Genomic DNA, 20,023 nt, shown 5'->3' with positions numbered 1-20,023 from the left:
TAATGACACACAAAGAAAGCTGAAGACTATTAATTGCTTTTTTTTCGTAAAGACAAATTGCGTGAGCTTGGTCGCTTGACCACCTGAGCCCACTGAGGACGGCAGCGGCTGTCAGGGGAAAGAAGCTGCGGATGCAGAGGGGCGTCCGCAAGGAAGAGAGCACACGGCACGGCTCCACCCCGGTCTTAATCAGTCTTCCACCCGCGGGAGGAAATCATTCCACACCATGTCCCTGGGCCCCTCTTTCATCAGAACATGCACAGGGCCACGAGGAAATCCTGTGCATGTGCAGGAAAATGACAAGCGATCAAAATAGCCAGAGTTTAATGTCTGGGTTTACTACACTGGAAGGACAATGGGAGCACTGTGTGCTCACAGGCCACTCTGGCCCGGCCTCTTCCCCCCCTGCACCCCCAGGATGGGCACGGACTTCCCCGGGGCTTGCCCCGCTCAGCCCCTGAAGATCCTCACAACTAGCTTGTCATCCCCACTGGCAACTCGGCCATGTTTTTAGGTTGTTAATGGCAACATAGATTACAGCACATGGTTGGCGCTGAATAATTGTTTACAACTTTAAAATACATGAAGACTAAATGTTGATATTACACATTTCCATTTTTTTGAAGGTCAAAACAAGTAAAGCTGCTTGGTGGGCCTGGAGGCTGTGGCTCTGCACCTAGGCACCCTGGCAGTGTCCTCCCTGTCCCCCCGACCATTGTGGCCTTCATCAAGGCGGTAACCACCTCCCCACACAAGTCCAAGGCCTGGAAGCTAGATGCACACCTGGGCAAGCACAAGGGAGAGCCTGTTTGTTTGTGACTCTCAAGGGTGAGGCACCGCCTTCACCAGGGACTGCCTGATTCGAGTCTCCACGTCCCTATTCACACCGGAGAAAAGCCATTTCTTTGTGCAGCTAGTGGCTATGATCAAAAATCCAATACCAAATCAAACCTGAAGAGACATTGTGAATGCAAACATGAAAATCAGCAAAAACAGCATGTATGCAATTTGAAGGTTGTAAGACAGGTCTTAAGAAACATCAGCAGCTGCAAATCCACCAGTGCCAGCGCGCCAAGGAACCACTAACTCGGTGTCAGGAAGGACGTGGGAAGCACTCTGCCCTCCAGACCTCCAGCAGGCTGGAGCGACTCGGCAAGGGCCACGACGGCTACACAGTACATCTCAAAAGAGATGTTCCTTTGCAGTAAAAACATGGACGGAATTTCTGAAACATGTGAGAGAAACTCCAGAAGACATGCACATGAAGAAACTATCTTAAGCAACACATAAGAACTCACATCCCAGGAAGGGACGGACGTAAGATGATGTCCAAGAGAAGGATGTGGTAGAACCTACACAACTGTGTTACTCTCCAGGGCCACATTCTTTCTTTTCAAGATGAAAAGCATCCTTCTATGTGTGCACACCCTGGCTGCAGCAAAATCTCTGCAATGAAACACAGTCTCACTAGGCACGGTTGTGCATGCTCCTAACAAGAAGAAAATGAAGCTCCAAGTAAAACCATCTTGTGAAAAAGGGAAGTCTGGCCTCTTGCCTCAGTGGATATGTCTCTCCTCACAGGAAACAAGAAGAGCAAGGCTTATCTCTGCCTAAAACAGAGAGTCGCTGAACTGCATGGACGAGGAGATGCTCTCAAAACTTGGAATACTCACCCTCAACTAAACATCACCTTGCTTTGTTTAAATGACCACACACCAGTGAGCTCAGTTATTTTCTCTCAGAAGCATATTTTCCTTTATTAAAATCACGGATGCAGAAATAAAAAAATAAAGACAAATAAAACTGGTCAGAGACCAGGGATAAAAATCAGAACAGTGGTTGTTTCTGGGGACAGAGGAGGACAGAATGTAAAGCGATGTAAGGGAACTTTCTAGGGGAATGGCAAGGCTCTGGGAGTTGGTTACCATGGGGGTATGCATCTGTTAGAGCTTGTCCAATCTACCTAAGATCCATATGGATTACTGTTCATGATTAAAAGAAAATTAAAACTAATGGTTGACATTCATTCATCCAAATAAATAAGATGATAGAGCACCACAGTGAGATTAATGCTATTTTGTATGTGAACTGGATACAAGCCTTAGGGCTAAAACAATCTCATCAAGCCTCTAGATCCACCTGCCGATTTACAGAAAATACAGAGGAACATATTAAACGCTACCACAGGAGTGCATTCAGCAAAATTAAGACTGTAAGGAAGTCAATTGATAAATGACTCAGTTTCTTCTACAAATAATTTGCAAGGGAAAAAAATAGAGATGAAGGACAAGCCCACGGTGAAAAAGGTTTTAGGGCTTTATCAGGCAATTACAATGTGTTGACTTATTTAGATCCTAATTCAAGCTATGAAATATAGGTATATCATTAGAAAACAACTGGAAATACGAACACTGATTAGAAAGCTATTGTTTATTTCTTTAGGTGTGATAATGGCACTGCTGTTTATTTCTAAGTAGTAAACACCAATTTCTAAATACCACAGTGGCCCTCATTTGTCATCGTTAGCAATGACCACCACAGTCCTGGTCCTCATCACTCCCACCGCAGTCAGCCTCCTCTCACGGTGCCTAGTGGACTCTGTCCTCCCTCTGGTCCCCCTCCAGCACGTCAACGGTCAGCTACAGCTCCCACCAGCCACTTGCATCACACTGTTCCTGTGCTCAGCATCTGCCAGTGGTTACCTCAAATCCGGGTTCAACTGACAAACTTATTCCCTATGACTCCCCAACCCAGACCCTACATCCCGGCGAGCCGTCATCCTCATGTCCCCAAATATGCCCAGTGCAGGTTATGTCCTAAGCCTACCTCCCTCCCCACCCTACCAAAAACTCTTCTGTCTAGACAGAGGTTTTCTGTGCAGATCAAAGGATGGGTACCATTTCAGCACAATTCCTTCATATGAAACAGTCAATGGAAGCTTATATGGTGATCCTTGGGCTTGAACTCTTAATATGTTATTAGTATGTTGACTATATTCTACTTTACTTAAACCAGAATGCTTATGGATACATTCCAACATAGGGAATAAAACCAAAAGAGCTGCAATAAGTGAAAGGACAACTCCCAGCTAAGCATTAATCCATTCCAAAGTTCTCCTACGCTTCCAAATGCATGTAACAAAGGCCAAGGCACATGAAGATCACAGCTTCACACAGGGCCACTTCAGGCTTACTGGTTTCATTTGTTCGGGATCACAAAGGGATTAAATCTGCCAGCTACCTAGATGTCAGGGCTTTTAGGTCTAAGGAAGAGCAGAATGCTGATGCATTCTGAAACTCTTCAAATCAATCCCAAATGTCTTGGGTCTTGGGTCTTGACTGTGCAGGTGGCCCAAAGAATTTGTGGCACATGCTCTTCCCTCTGTACTCTTGAAAACAGGGGTAATATTCAGAAGTCAGAGAACTCTGTTGTGAGGAGGAAATCTTAAAGGTTGTCTCTTCCAACTGATCCTGTAACCTGGAAAAGTCTAATTCTAATTTCATACAGCTTCAGAATGAAATTTAAACTAGCTCATGGTCAAAATGGAACCTACCCAGACTCCAGCATTTTCTAACACAGTATTAAAACATCAGCAAACAATTTGGTCTGTACAAGTTGGACCCATCCTAGGACACAACTAACTAACTGATCTCTTAGGGTGTTTCCTTTGAAAACTGTTTATGACACCCAGGCCATCCTTGTTTGGGATCAGCTTCCAAATTAGGCACTTCACCTTGATAGCTGACTCCACCTCTGTATTCACACCTCCATCCAGAATTCCCATCCTTCCCTTTTCAAGCCAGAACCTTCCCCTTCCTTACACACTGCTAAAATCTTCCACTTCCAAGATTAAATCAAACCAATATTAAGTTTAACCCTTACCACACTGGCACTCCCAAGAACCTAAGTATTAAACAGAGTTGCCTAATTTCTATGAGTAATATGTATTATGTCCAAAATATTTCTTATTAACAAACGGTTGTAAAAATAGGTTTAAGTAGGGCTACTTATTTAAAAATCAGCAAATTCTAGACTAAGAAATTTACTACTCAGCAAATTGGAAGTAAAATCTATTCAGTAAGTTGAAAGCAATATAATAATACAGTTTCATAACATTTAATAGGAGCAAACTATTTAAACCTCTAGGATTATATTAATAAACCATCTAATCACTCGTGTCAAGATCAGATGGTTTTATTTTTACATAAGTCACAATATTTTATGCCTAGATGAATGTCTAAGTCACTCTCTCCACGAAGATGAAATAAAACAGCTTAATTTTCCCTTTAATATTTTGACATATTTACACCCACACACCTAAACTCATTTTATGTTTTTCTGCTGCTTATTCTACCTATTCTTCTAGTGTCTGGATTTTCTTTTATTTTCCAAGACCATGTCAATCTGGAAAAAGAAAACCACAACCTTGGAAACATGCTCATTCTTTTCCAAGCTCTATGTTTAAATTGTTTAAAAACAATAGTTTGATATTTTTCCAAAAAGGTACTTACAAAGGAAATGTGTCATTTATTTCAGAGCCTACATAAATGCTTCTCAAACTTCCCCATGCTCCTATTCCTGTGAAGGGCTGCTACAATACGTTTCCTTTGCCCTTCTAGTTAGAGAAGCAGGGACTTACATATAGTTGCAATAGATTCCATGGACAGATTAGAAAAGGTATCTACATATGACTATAATATTATATATACATGACTACAGTACATACACCACTACCATCACCTTTGTCTATCATTCTTAGCACTGTAGAATATTCACCTGTTTTCCAAATAAATAAAATGCCAAAACTGGATGGTATTTCTTCAAACATTTCTCATTAAAATGTGTTTAAAGTGTATTGCTATGCAGGGATAAGCAAAGGAACAAGTGAGAACAATAACAAAATGCCATTTCTAGGGCTCTCATGATTTTCTGTCAATGCCATAAATTAGAACTAACTCTTTAACGAGAATTTTGGTCCACACAGTGAGAAACATAAAACTTTCTCCATGTCAGCAATAAGGCTGCTTTGCTTTCTCATCATTCATATGTTTATGGTTGGAGCAGCACTTTCAATTTTCTTCAGGAACTTTTCCTTTGCATTCACAACTTGGCCGACTGTCTGGCACAAGAGGCCCAGCTCTCAGCGGATCTCAGCTTTGAACATGCCTTCAGGTTCAAAGCTTAATCATTTCTAGCTTATGACTTAAAGTGAAAGACATGTGACCCTTTCTTTCACCTGAACACTGAGAGGCCACTGTAGGGCTACTAACTGGCCTAATTTCAATATTATTGTGTCTCAGGGACCAGGGAGGCCAAGGAGATGGAGAGAGATGGGGGAAAGGCCGGTTGGTGGAGCAGTCAGAACACATTAAGTAGACCATCTTATTCTGGCACGGTGTGTAGCACCCTGAAACAACTATTACACAACAGTAACGTCACTGATCACAGATCACCGTAACAGATATAATAATGAAAAAGTTTGAAATAGTGCAAGAATTACCAAAACGTGACACAGACACGGGAAGGAAGCGAGCACATGCTGTTGGAAAAATAGCGCTGACAGACGACTGACAGAAAGGTTGCTGTAAACCTTCAATTTGTAAAAAACGCATCATCTGTGAAGCACAATAAAGAGAATCGCGATAAAACAAGGTATGCTTGTATAAAATTATATAACTAGATTATGTAGCAACGCTGCACGAGGCTGGGCAGGGCGGGTGGGGAGGCTGTTAGGGGCCGGGAGGAAGGTGAGAAGGGAACACACCTGCAAGGCAGACAATGACCTGGGCTCCTCCGAGGGGCCCAGAGGACAGATGAGGCGGCTGAAGGATGGAGAACAGCAGGAACCAACGACAACCACCGCAGCACACCAACAATGAAACACCTCAAAATGAGCCCTCGGGCACTCAGGGACTTACTTTGTCTGGTATTCAAGTATGGCTACCTAAAATTCTAAATGTAAAAATGTTCCACTCCCTAACAGTGTGTCCATTAAGTCACTGTCCCCACTGAGAGCAAATGAGGCTCTGGAGGAAAACAGGAGTCAAGTCCTTTCTTAGAGACAAAGTCTCTCTGTCACCCAGGCTAGAGTGCAGTGGCCCCATCTCAGCTCACTGTAGCCTCAAACGCCTAGGCTCCAGTGATCCTCCTGCCTCAGCCCCCTGAGTAGCTGGGAGTACAGACACTTGCCACCACATCCAGCTAATTTTTTTCATCTTTTTGTAGAGATGACGTCTCCAACTCCTGGCCTCAAGCGCTCCTCCTGCCTCAACCTCCCAAAGTGCTGGGATCACAGATGTGAGCTACCACGCCCAGCCATGAATCAAGTCTTAAGCTTTTATATAAGCAGAGGCACTAGAATCAGAGGTGATTTCGAATATGTTGGAGCCACTTTCCTTTTTTTAATAAGGCTGATTCTAGAGGCTTCGCTTGTTCATAATGGAGAATGCTCACTGTGGTCTGTGCTGGCCTTCAGTGTGGACTCGTGCCTTGGTTCGGGCTTGGAGTCTGCACACAATCTGCCCCCTGCGAGTCTCTGAGGGGATCTGGCACATCCATGGGGGTCAGTGCAGGGGGTGAGGGAGCCCCGGTGCCGACAAGGACACACAGACCTGGACATCAGGCTAGAGGTGCCTGGGTGGACTGGGGCCTTGACAGTACTATCCCCAAAGGACAGTGAGCAGAGGGCAGGGCCAGGAGAGCTGGCAAAGGAAATCAGATGCGAAAAGGCAGGGAAGGAGAACTCACCACCGAAAGGCATGGGGCTCCCAGGCCTGAAAGTTACAAGGCAACAAACTGTGCCTCTTTCATCCATATGGGTCCTGCTTAACTTCTGGTAAGTTCACAGCAGTGAACTGTAGTGACACACACAAGGCTACTTCCTAGACACACATCAGGACCCAGGAAAAGTCTGCGGTCTGTTGAGAATGAGATGCCATATCCTCATGGCAAAGACGACTGACACTTCTGCCTCCACCCAATACTCAAGGAGGCAGAAGCAAGGAGAGACGCAATCCTAAACTCATGCAAACCAACATCAGTGCTGCGTCAGACTGCCTGACTTCATGTAGTTGTTTTATCCAACTTTATTTCTATCTTACCAGAAGATGATGAAAATTCACCTTCCAAAATATTATAAAAGTAAATAATTCAAAGTAAGGTGGCTTTATATAGTAAATAATAGCAATTTTTTTTTTTTTTAAAAAAGGCTTTTCAAAAAACTCCACACTTTACCCTCCAAAGCAATAAGGAACCTGCAGCCTCAAGGCCACATGTGGCCTCCCGATCCCCAAGTGCGGCCTCTCTACCAGATCCAAACTTCACAGAACAAATTCCTTTATTAAATTAATATGTTCTGTAAAATTTGGATGCAGTCAAACGGCCACACTTATGAATCCAGAAGGCCACATGTGGCCCCAAAGTTCCGCATCAACTTTTTTCCCTAAATAAATCTAAAGTATGGGAAAGTCTAGGTCTAACTCTAAAGCTCTCACTTAGTTCAAAGAAATCCTGACTTTTGTGCTAAATAAGAATGGTGATTCTAACAGAATCTCTCACTACCTCAAGGTTTATATTTAGTTGAATCTAGCTACAGCATGCAATACAATATGTGAGTGCTTATGGCAGATAAATTGCAAAAAATAAATAGTGCCCAATTCTTTACCCCTCCCTGACTCCACGCCCTCTACAATGCGACTTTGAGGCTCTTACCATCAAGAGATGGAATTTATTTCTCCAACACAACACGGCTGGCGTGGCAGAGCACCAGCTGAGTCCAGAGGCCCTGCCTGCTCTCACCCCCTCTCGTGGAGGCCACACCACACGGGCCAGAGGGGCCAGCGCGCGGAAGGATGGATGACAGCCCACCTGTCCCAGCTGAAGCCACCCCTGGCCAGCCTGTAGCTAGCTCACTCCCAGACGTGAGCCTGGCGGAGGCCGGAAGGACCGACCAGGTGATCGAAGGCTCATGAACGATGACCAAAACCTGCTGCTTTGAGCCACTGAGCGTTGAGGTGGTTTGTTACATCACCAGAGCTAACTGATATCTTCAAGAATACTTAGGAATCTAAGGTTAAAATTCAAAATAAAAAGAGCATTTGGCATGTAATGAGTGCCAAAGATTTCAAAGCACTTGGTACAAATCACATCAGCTCTAAATTGAAATATAAGATCCCTATTTTGCACAGGTGCTAATTTGAATCCTTAGAAATTGAGGAAGTCACTAGAAAAGCAAAAATGAAGTTATTACTCTTAAATATCATACAAAAATATTTGTCATTCTGTCTACCAAGGGTAATGATTCTTTTTTTTTTTTTTTTTTTGAGACAGAGTGTCACTTTTTTGCCCGGGCTAGAGTGAGTGCCGTGGCATCAGCCTAGCTCACAGCAACCTCAAACTCCTGGGCTTAAGCGATCCTCCTGCCTCAGCCTCCCGAGTAGCTGGGACTACAGGCATGCGCCACCATGCCCGGCTAATTTTTTCTATATATATATATTTTAGTTGGCCAGATAATGTCTTTCTATTTTTAGTAGAGACGGGGTCTCACTCTTGCTCAGGCTGGTCTCGAACTCCTGATCTCGAGCGATCCACCCGCCTCGGCCTCCCAGAGTGCTAGGATTACAGGCGTGAGCCACCGCACCCGGCCTGATTCTTTATATTTTACCTTCCTACAGTAGATATATGAAAAGTAGATTTAAGACCACATACTGATTAAGAATAAAGTTTTTATTCCAGAAAGATTAATCTCTGATCTGCTGAAAGATATGCCTTGATGATCAGAATAGGTAGAGGAACTTTTATTTCTTCCAGTCCCCTTGTTGGACTCTCTCAAAGAGCAATTAAAAGCAAGGTTAAAATATACTTTAGGGAATCAGCAAGTCTATAAAGCCTTATTTATTTAAGCTACAATGTAGCAGGCACAAAGACAGATTCAAAGTATGATTTTTCTTCTAAAAAGCACTAACTCTCAAACCAGGAGACATCTTGTAGAAATCATGATTAATATTTTTAAACCTATAATTACACAAGGACATACATTTAGGTTCAATACATATTTTCCACCATGTATTACCAAATAATTACCTTGAAAATCATACCTACACTTTGATAAATAGACTCAAATAGCACACACGTATTTCTGTAAGATCGCAAGGACAAGTTCCACCTCGTCTGAAACAGCAGCACTTAAATTTTCTCAAAAAATACCCCATTCACCCCCAAAACAGCTAAATTAAAGCAATTTAACCATCTTTAAATTTGGAACTGATATACAGAAATTATCCAATTAAAATGAGAAGTTCAGAGTATACTCAGTTATAAATTATGCCCAAGGTCCTGATTTCTTTTAATCTCTCAGAAAATAATAATTTGGGGGAAATCTCATTTTCTGTTCACTCTTGGGGATGCTGATACTATTTTATATCCTGGTAAATCTCCAAACATTTCTGTCACCTAAAGCAAAGGACATTTTTTCTTAGTCTGACAGTACCTCCAGCGGATAAAGACAAAAATGTGTAATTCTCGCACCCTAGTTGGTTTCTATAACATTAAGACGTTTGCCTGAAAGGGAGAGGGAACAATATGGTCATCAGTACAATCTGTTTTTATCAAATAAATAGCAATTTCCTTCCAACCAAGTCTCCGGAACTCTGTCCTCTTCGTTCCTGCTGCAGAAAGAAGTCTTTCTCCTTTGGTAACAGAGAGGGAAACACTGGATGATTATTGAATTGATTCTCTAAATTAAAAGGCAGAGAAATCAGCCTCTTTTTATAGAGGAGAATTAGATTAGCCAAGAAAAATAAAAATTCCATCCCCTCCCACAATCTCGGGAAGGAATCCTGGACAGCTTCAGGGGTCTGTGACCAAGATGAGCCAGAGCTGATGTGGTCACGGCAGCTCTTGAATGATCCAGGCAGGAAGGCCACCGGGCGACCCGGGCATCTGCACCACCCTTAAGTGAGCAGCGCCTCTCCAGAAGCCAGATGGCTGCTTTTCTACCTGCAGATGTTTTCTTTTTGACTCAAGAAATCATTCCTGCTGCAATTTTCCACTGTCAGCATCAAAATGATTTTTTGTGGCCCCTATGCCACCAAGAAAGCTAACACTATCCCAACCACGGAAGAGCAGACAGCTCACTAGAGCCGGAGTCCATGGAGGGTCCAGGCAACACTTTTTCTTCTGTTAAAAAAAAGTCTCAACTCTACCCATAGCCTAGAAGTCTTAAAACACAAGGTTAAACAAACCCAAAAGAAGCAGAGTTTGAGGTAGTAAGGAACAGTAGCCTATTTTAAAATTTTGTTCCATACTTACTTATTCCTAACAGGTTTCGTTTACAGATTCAATCAACTAACAATTGAGACACTACTAAAAGCTTGACACTGTTTTAGGTGTTGGAAAAATTTTAAAGGGTCACCATTTAATTAACGAAGACAAACTGTAAATGAGTGATAATGATAATGTGGTAAGAGCTGTGGGAACAGAGAAAGGGTGTGTGTTCACGTTAGGAAGTGGTGATGGAGATACGGTGGATTGGAGGAGTTGGCAAAGGCTGCTCAAGAAGTGATGGTATGTCAAACGAGTCCCGATGGATGGAAAGGAGTTAGTCAAGCACACAATACACAGAAGAGTGCTCCAGGGAGAGAGAACAGCACAGCAGTGAGAAGCCTCTTTGGGGTACTGCAGTTATCCCAGGAATTCCACACTACGTGGTCTCAAACCATACCCAGAAACCAAACATGCCCCCATCAACACTGATTTCACTCCAAGCATCCCAACTCCCCATTAGCCTTTGCATTTGGGCTCTACTGATGAAAGGCAAGTTAAATCAAATATAAACAGGATGAGAAGGAAAGAGGAAAAAATCCAGACAGGTGACCTTTTACCTGAAACTTCCCTGCGAATGGTCTACCAGAGATTCATGTTTACCTTATAAGGAACTGTTTTGCGTGAAATAGTATGTGGTCAACAAAGAAAAATGAATTAACTATTCATTTAATAAAAGATTATTTCACTATGAAGTATGACAAAAAGATATCATTAAATTGGTATATATGTGTTCATAGTATCTTAACAACTCTCAGATCTGCTAAGCATATGTTATAGAGAAGGAAGATGAATACCTAAATTCTAGAAACAAATGATTCATTACATTACAACTTGCTTCTTATGAAAGAACTACAGATTACTAAAGCTAACCATAGGGGGTTAGCATACCTCTTGCACAGAAGGGGCTAAGTCTGTATCAGTCAACCAGGGCTAGCTATGCAGTTCATGCTATGTGACCTACCATGTGGGAGTACAAACTATGTAGGAAGATAAGATAAATAAACATGAAGCAACAGTATGCAAATATTTTCTCCCATTCTGTAGGTTGTCTATTTGCTCTGGTGATTATTTCCTTTGCTGTGTAGAAGGTTTTAAATTTAACCAAGTCCCATTTATTTATTTTTGCTGTTGCTGTAATTGCCTTTGGGGTCTTAGTCACAAATTTTTTGCTTAGGCTGATATTCGCACAATCTGTCATCTGAAAAAGGGCTAATATCCAGAATCTACAAAGAACTCAAACAAATCAGCAAGAAAAAAAACAAACAACCCCATTAAAAAGTGGGCAAAAGACATGAATAGAAGCTTTTCAAAAGCAGATAGACAAATGGCCAACAAACATATGAAAAAATGCTCAACGTCAGGGAAATGCAAATTAAAACCACGATGAGATATCATCTTACCCATGTCAGAATGGCTATTACTGGAAAGTCCAAAAACAATAGATGCTGGTGTGGACACAGAGAGGAAGGAACACTTATACACTGTTGGTAGGACTGCAAATTACTATAACCTCTATGGAAAACAACACAGAGAATTCTTGAAGAACTAAAAGTAGATCTACCATTCGATTCAGCAATCCCATTACTGGGTATCTATCCAAAGGAAAAGAAATCATTTTATCAAAAAGACACGTGCACTCAAATGTTTTTTGCAGCACAATTCACAATTGCAAAGATGTGGAATCAACTGAGTGAATTAACAAAATGTGTGGGGGGGGGTGTATGTGTATACACACACACACACACACACACACACACACACACATGCATATACTAAACACACTATGGAGTACTACTCACCCATAAAAAGAAATGAATTAATGTCTTTTGCAGCAATTTGGATGGAACTGGAGGCCATTATCCTAAGTGAAGCATCTCAAGAATGGAAAAACAAACACTACATGTACTCTCTAGTAATTTGGGACTAATCGACGGGCACACATGGACACAGAGGAGTAAAAGTCATTGGAAATCAAGAAGGGGGTGGGGGAGGACAGGAGGGTAAAGACTTACCTAACAGGTACAATGAAGACTATTCGGACGACAGGCACACTTACAGGCCCGACTTAGGCATTATAAAAGCTATCCACACAACATAAACATTTGTACCCCTTTAATATTCTGAAAGAAAAAAACACGAAGCAACAGTAACTAATACCTGATTGTAATTAACTAAGCATAATCGGTAAGACACTACAAGTGCTGAAGGAAGCTCAGAGAACCACGGGCTGGGAAGGAATGATTCAGTGGAGGAGGTCGAACCTGAAGTGGACCTAGAAGGCAAAGGAGGGTTCTCTGGGAGAAAGGGGAAGGGCGAGGTGGGGCGAGGCCCAGAAGCAAAGGTGCCCAGATGGGAAATGTAAGACGTGTGAAGAGGACAGAGTGCATGTTGGCTCTACTGCACATGTAAGAACCACTGAAAATAAAGGTGGAAGTAAAGCTGGCCAGGGACCAGTTACAGGGTCCCCAGAGTCCTTTTACAGACATGATGAAATAAGCAGTCAATGAAAGGTCACGAGCAGTAGCAAGACATGATAAAAGCAGTGTTGAAGATATGAGCTTGGCAGGACAGATTCAAGCAGGACATGCCTAGACTCAGGGAAGCCAGTTAATAGGCGTTAGAAGACGAGGTTTAAAAGATGATGAGGACAAGCTCTAGCGTAATTATGGGCAGGTGTGCAGAAAAGAGTCACCCCCGCAGGCCTGACACTGTCCTTAGAAAGTCCTGCTTGCAAGGTTGGCCCTTGGCTGGTGCCTGAGACCTGGACCATCCGGAGGGTTTCACCATTCCCTAACTAGTAAGAATGGCTAATGGCTCCCTGTGCTTAATATGTGGTTAAGGCTGACCACCTACCTTCCTCTGGGAGTCTGGAATTTGGGCACATGCTAGGGCTGAGGGTCCCTACATGACCAGTCTCTAACTTCACATAACGAGTCTCTAATGGGCTTCACTGATATAATCTCCCACAGGCTGTCATAATTCAATCTGAAGTACGCATATCCTCTGGGACTCCACATGGACAGGATTCTTGGAAGCTTGTGCCCGGTTTCCTCTGGATTTCACCTCACGTCCTGATTTTGTTTTGTGTCCTTTGGCTGCAATACATCACGGTCATGCACATGACTCTATGGTGTCAGGCCTTCTAGTGAATCAATGAACCCAGTCTTGAGGACCCCTAAAACAGCAGGGGAAAGATTTATAAGGGAAACCAGTATGACCGACATAACTTGTAAGTAACCAAATATGGAAATAAAGAAAAGGCATGACTCAAAGACAGTTATAAGAATTCAGGATTGTAAGTAACGCTCAAATTGGTATTCCCCTATTTAAGCAGGAAAATTTCTATTTTATTCTCACACATGCACATGCATACAAAGTAGAAACATCTTTAGCTTTTAATGAGATTAAAGAAATTAAATGCAAAATAAACGGGACTAAAAATATTAATAGCTGACACTTGCATAGTGCTTTAGTGCTTTCTGTGTACCAGACACGGTTCTATGTGCTTTTTTTTTTTTTTGAGACAGTTTCTTTCACTCAGTTGCATGGGCTAGACTGCTGCAGTGGCTTCATCATAGCTCACTGCAACCTCAAACTCCTGGGCTCAAGTGATCCTCCTGCCTCAGCCTCCTGAGTAGCTGGGACTACAGGTGTGTGCTCCTGGTCTAATTTTTCCAGTTTTTGTAGAGACAGAGTCTCATTCTTGCTCAGGCTGGTCTCAAACTCCTGACCTCAAGCGATCCTCCCACCTCGATCTCCCAGACTGTTAGGATTACAGGTGTGAGCCACCGTGCCCGGCCTGTTCTATGTGCTTTAATTCACCTAATCCTAAAAAAATCCTGTGAGGTAGGTACTATTATTATCACTATTTTTCGGATATGAAAACTATGATTCAGGGAGATTAAGTAACTTGTCCAAGGTCACACGGCTGGGATTCAAACATGGGCATTCTGGCTCCTAAGTCTCTGTTCTTAACTATGCTATTAACAGAAAATGACTGTATCAAGGAAGGGCCCGTCTAACAATAGAGGAATAAGTGCATTTCCACCCAGGCTTCCTGCTTTCTCCCTTCTTTATAACCTCTATAAAGTTTTGTGTTTACTTCATAACACAAATTGAAGAGTCTACTTTTAGACAGTGCATGACAACTAAAATACAACAGTTAACACCCTGGTTTTCTGCATAAACAACTTTCAGCTATGCCAGGTTTCCTCTGAAGCATAACACTTAAAAATCAAGTCGTTTATTTAGGATATTTTCCACATGAAAAATTAGTAAATCTACAAATGTTCTCCCAAACGATATTAATATACTTAGAAATGTCTAAGAGAAAACAAATGTATTAAATATCTGGTATAATAAAAAATGGAAGATGCTAAAAAAATATTTAAAAGTTAGCTTTCTATTAATACCTTTACTACTTCCCAAACTAAGTACAACATCTTAAAATAGTTTAAAACACATGAGCTTTGTCTTTGTTTGACTTAGGCCAAACAAAATTGAGTTTCCTACAGGCCCCTGAGGCAACAGTATAAGCATGTTCACCTCCCAACTCTATTTTTCAAAAATGAAGACAGTAAGCCTACAGCCTTAACTTATTTATAAGGGTTTATATAATAAAGTTTTTCCTCTTAAAAATCCTATCATTCAATCAACTGTCCAAATTCTCGGTGCAGTCCACAGCAGAGAAGTCCAAAAAGCAAACCTGTCAGTTTCTGCTGTCAAATCACATTTCAGCTGGGTTCTAAAAATGGAGTCTCATTTTCTGTTTCCCCCACCAGAAAAGTCCCCAGTGTAGTTCAAATTCTTAAACTTGCTACTGGAGTCATTTTTTTTCTTACAATTTCCCGAACAGAAAGACAGTCCTACTTTGTGGATGCAACAATTTTATAGGAACTTCATGAATTTATCATTCTTATACTTTCCTCAAATTCCAAAGTTCAAATTCTTAGTTCCAAAGTTCAGGCAATTTAAACTAAAGTTAAAAATGCTACTTTTAGTTCATGCTTAAATACTAATTTAAGTTTAAATTAAAAAGCCCAAGATACTCATTACTCCAACAAAATACAAATGACTTTGTGCAAGGAGTCACACCATTCTCTATTAACCGTTCGTGACACATTAACCCATGAAGGTTTCTAACCAGACCCCTACGCTGACTGCCCAAATCACTAATTACCTGTGACTCCAGGTGTAATGAAATTAAGCTTTGATAGTTCACATTGTTTAACACTCTTCGACTGCATTTAACTCTGCCATATGCAGTTTGCTTATACAGAAATAGGTGGGTATGTGTGAATGACCCCAGGTGAATGTATCCCAGAAGCTGACCAAAAAGAGGGCAAAATATAAATAGTATTCTGTCCTGGTGGGGCTACATGGGCAAGCACGGTGATAAATACCCCTCCCTTCTTGCAGAGCAGGGCTTCGCAAAGTGTGGTCCCCAGACCAGCAGCATCGGCATCTACGTCACCTGAAAACTTGGCAAAAATGCAAACTCTCAGGCCCCACCTGTCTTTCCAAATCAGAAACGCTGGGGGTGGGGCCCAGCAATGCCTGGGTTCAACAAGACCTCCAGGTGATTCTGATGAATGCTCAGGGAACCCATGTTCTAGAGAGACCAGACAAACAAGTACACTACACCCGGACCAGGGTTTCTCAAGCTCAGCAGTACTGACATTTGGGGCCCAGTAATCCTCTGCTGTGGGGACATTACAGGATGCCGAACAGCATCCCTGGCCTCTACCCAGATGCCAGTGGCACCCACTCCCCATTTGTGACAATCAAAACTGTCTCAGACATTGCAAAATATCCCCTGGGGGCAAAATCACCCCTAGTCAAGAACCACTGTCCTAAACTTAAGTGAACACTAACGTCAAGAAGACCTTCATATCTTCCACTTTTCCTCTCAAGATGCTCCCAGCTAGTTTTCACTGCTTTTGGCTTTTACAAAATGAATTAACTTCAGCGGGACCCTACTTTAAATGTTAAAAATTATTTTTCTGAGCATTAAAGCAAAAATCATACAGAGAAGGTACAAGCCATTTTTTTTAAACCCCAAAAACTACTAGAAAGGAAGGAAGGATAATTGACTCATGGCAAAAGGTAGAATCCCAGCATTTTACACTTGCTGCCAGAGTAGTCAACCATTGACTGATACTGCCCAGACTCAGTTTCTCTAAATGTATAGAAAAACCAGGTGCATGACAGAAAGAACCAGGACCTCAGAATCAGCCCTGGGTTCAAATGTCAGCCCTATCACTTAATAGCTATGTGATCCTGGGCTATGTGATCTTACTTTATCTTTTTTGCATCCGTTTTCGGACCTGCCAAACAGCCATTACAATGTGATGCACATACCATTTGTTCCATAATACCCCCAGCAAGACCTAGGACAGCATCTGCAATGAAATGCACTGTTATTTCTACAGTGAAACAGAGGAATACTCACACGGCATGTGATAAAGATTATAAATAGTCTCATCCATTCAGGTCAAATTTTAGCACCAGATGAGTTTGCAGGTCTAATTTACACACACACACACACACACACACACACACACACACACACACTTTTGACTTTGAGAATGTACTGAATTTTGGAACTGCTGATAAGGGAAGATGAATGCACCCACCTTACGGCGGGGAGGGGAGGACTGGTTGCAGTAACACACATAGGTCCAATTCTGTACTGGTAGAAAGAAAGGGCTCTCAAAGGACTAGCTATTGTTATTTCTAAAGTACAAATTCCGATCATGTCATTTGCTTGCTTTGAACTCTTTGATGGTCTCTCATTGCCTACAAAATAAAGTCCAAATTCCTAAAAGTGGCACACAGGGAAGGCCTTTCCAAAACTGGACACTGGCCCTTCCAGCTCTCAGTCCTCTCCCTTGCCATGGCCACACACACAACCTTTGTTCCCGTCACCTACAAATACTTACGGTTCTTTACCCCTTTAAATTCCCCATCTCCTCCTCTGTCTGCAATAGGAATGTGCATCCCTCCTTCCTTCTACAGACCACTCCTGTATCTAGAAAGACACGTTCCAATGACCTCCTCCACGCAACTGTCCTTGAACCCTGGTCTCAGCCCAGTCCTCCTCCTCTGTGTCTTCCCAGCACCCCTGGAAGCTGAGTGCATAAGGCCATCTCGTCACTAGACTGTCCAGCCCCCGGGAAAGGGTGGTTTAGGTGTCAGCTGTCTTTCTACCCAACAGATCTAGCAAAGGCCCTGCACATGGTTAAGTGTCTGACAAATACTTGAGTGAATAAGCGAGGTCGGTGTTCTACTGCCTCAGACATATATGCTGGTTTCATCAGGTCATGGGCCATAAAAATCAAGGAATCAGAAGTGACATGAGGGAAGGTGCTGTGGCTTTTGATGCCTGTTGTATTCTCAGGGCCTGCCACTCCATAAATACAGTATTTCTAAATGAGTGAATTAGCAAGTGCCTGAATGAGTATGACACATCATTTATGACAGTATGAAAACAAACCCCCACAGCCATGTGCTTCATTAAATCTCATGAAGTGTGGCACATACTAAAAAGGTTGTCCTACCTTCAAGGAAGTTCCATGGGCCTGAAACACAAATGAGAAACCTGAGGTGTCAACCCTCACCCACTCCAGTCATCCACCCGGCCAGCAGTCACAGCGGTGCACAAGAGCAAAAACAAGCTGATCCGAGGCTCCCCAGAACGTTTCAGTCCCAGAGCAGCTTAGTAATCACTTTCCATAAAACATTTATCAGCACTGCTCCTGGCCAGTAATCTCAGATATTCAGCAATTTACCCAACACGCGTGAGTCATGAACAAAATATTTTACTGAGTAAAGACTGCTAACTTGAGTGTCGCCTCCATCTGTGTTCGTTTCAGGCAAGTATCATTATTCTGTCCTTTGCCTTTTTGACACTCCCATCGTCTCCCTAAGTCTCAGGCACTCCTGTCTCTCCCACTCCCTTCCTGCTTCACACACCCAGGCCCAAGTCCTACCCATCAGTCCCCACCTAGTTTGAGGTCACCTACATGTCAAGCGGCAGGGACAGGCCACTGGCTGCTCACAATAAGCTCATTACCTAATAGAGGGAAGAGGCATAAGTTCACTCAAAAGTAAAATCCAAAGGTCAGACAGGAGCTGGGGGCTTCAGGTTTTCTTTTCCTATTCAAGACAGGCCCTCAGTGTTACTTGCTTCAAAAGGCACGACGACAAAAGGCTGGACCATGCCTTCAGCTTCAACAGAACTGCAGAACCTTCCAACTTCCAGAAACCCTTTAGACTTTTGGAATATCACTATTTAAGACTACTCATGGTACCAACAAAACACAGTTCCACTCAATAAACATCAGTCATTTCCTTCAAATTCCCACTGGAAAGGCATTAAGTTTTAAACCTTCAGGGTTTTAAAGATTCTAAGGTTTTAAAACAATATTGCTTCAATCCAATTACACAGCCCTGGAAGACCAGAGAGCTGGTGGGCAGTCCCGGTTTGCATTTCTGGTTTCACCTGTGTCTCTGTGACTTCAAGTAAGTAGTTTCACCTCCACGGGCCTCAGTTTCCTCTTGGGTAAAATGAGAACACTGGACCAAATCATTGTTCGGTGGCCTTCCAATGCCAGGCGTCTTAGTACAAGAGAAGACTTTATGTGAACACAGATTAACATGTTTTAGTTACTAGTTTATGGTAAGTAATATTAGTTTTCCTAATGGTGGAGACAGAAATGCAATTTCCTTTTAAAATAAACGCATTAAGTCTTTTTTAAAAATCAATCGCTTTTCCAAAAAACTAACTAATAAGAGTTCAGGCGGTTCTAGCAGCTGTGGCAAAAATAACTGATCTGGAGGCCCAGTGTTGTGCGAAAGAGAGGTGTAAACCCCTGAATAAACGGGAAGGAAGAGAGCGAAAGACCCTGCAGGTTCCCTGCAAGGGGGAATTCCTGGATACCAGGACCCGCGGTGACCAGCCGCCAGTCGTGGGGGCTTCCAGAGGAGACAACTTGGAAGGGGCCCGGGAGGGAAGGCCAAGAAACACCTGAGCGCCAGAAGAAATCCGCAAAGGACAGACCCGGGCAAAGGTCCCGGACTGGAACCGCTCAGAGGGGACGGGGTCCCGGGGTGGAAGAAGCGGTGGGATGGGGTCCCGGGCTGCAGAAACGCGGCTGGGACGATGGTCCCGGGCCGGAGGGGCGCGGCGGGGACGGGGTCCCGGGCCGGAGGGGCGCGGCGGGGACGGGGTCCCGGGTCGGAGAGGTGCGGCTGGAATCGAGACGGGAAGACCCACGGGCGGGATCAGGGAGCCCAGTGGACAGAAGGGGCGCGGCGGGGCCGTCGGGCCGCGCATCCCGGGGACGCCCGTCCCCCATCCCGAAGCGGAAGGGCCGGGGCCGCGGACCCCACCGCCCCCAGACCCAATCCCCGCGGACGCGGGCCGCCCCCGCCGTGCGTCGGCCGCACGTCCGACCTGCCGGCCCTACCTGTCCTCGCCGGCTGTGATCACGCCGTCCTCCTTGGGAATGAGCAGCGCGGCGGTGACGGCGTCCTGGTGCCCCTCGATCTTGCTCAGCAGCACCGGGCGGCTGCTCTGCGGCCTGGAGTGGATCTCGGCCGCCATGTTCGCGCGGCGGCGGCGGCCTCCCGGGCGGGCGGCCCCTCAGCTGACGGCCGGGCGGGCGGGGACGCGCCGGTTCCCCCAGCCGCCGGGGCC

The 20,023-nt window shown here is 43.7% G+C and overlaps 1 protein-coding gene across 1 annotated transcript in view; it reads right to left on the bottom strand.

The window, feature by feature from the left end:
• Positions 1 to 20,023, bottom strand: part of WDFY1 (WD repeat and FYVE domain containing 1) — a 50,474-nt gene extending 30,451 nt beyond the window's left edge. Inside the window, exon 1 of the mRNA XM_045558825.1 lies at positions 19,794 to 20,023. Within this exon, the coding sequence (XP_045414781.1) occupies positions 19,794 to 19,930 (137 nt within the window). The 5' untranslated portion in view covers positions 19,931 to 20,023. The remainder of the gene's footprint in view (positions 1 to 19,793) is intronic.

This window comes from Lemur catta, chromosome 8 (genome assembly GCF_020740605.2).
Source record: "Lemur catta isolate mLemCat1 chromosome 8, mLemCat1.pri, whole genome shotgun sequence".
NCBI lineage: Eukaryota > Metazoa > Chordata > Mammalia > Primates > Lemuridae > Lemur > Lemur catta.
Note: the sequence above shows the minus strand (reverse complement) of the source record. Positions and strands in the feature narration are given on the sequence as shown.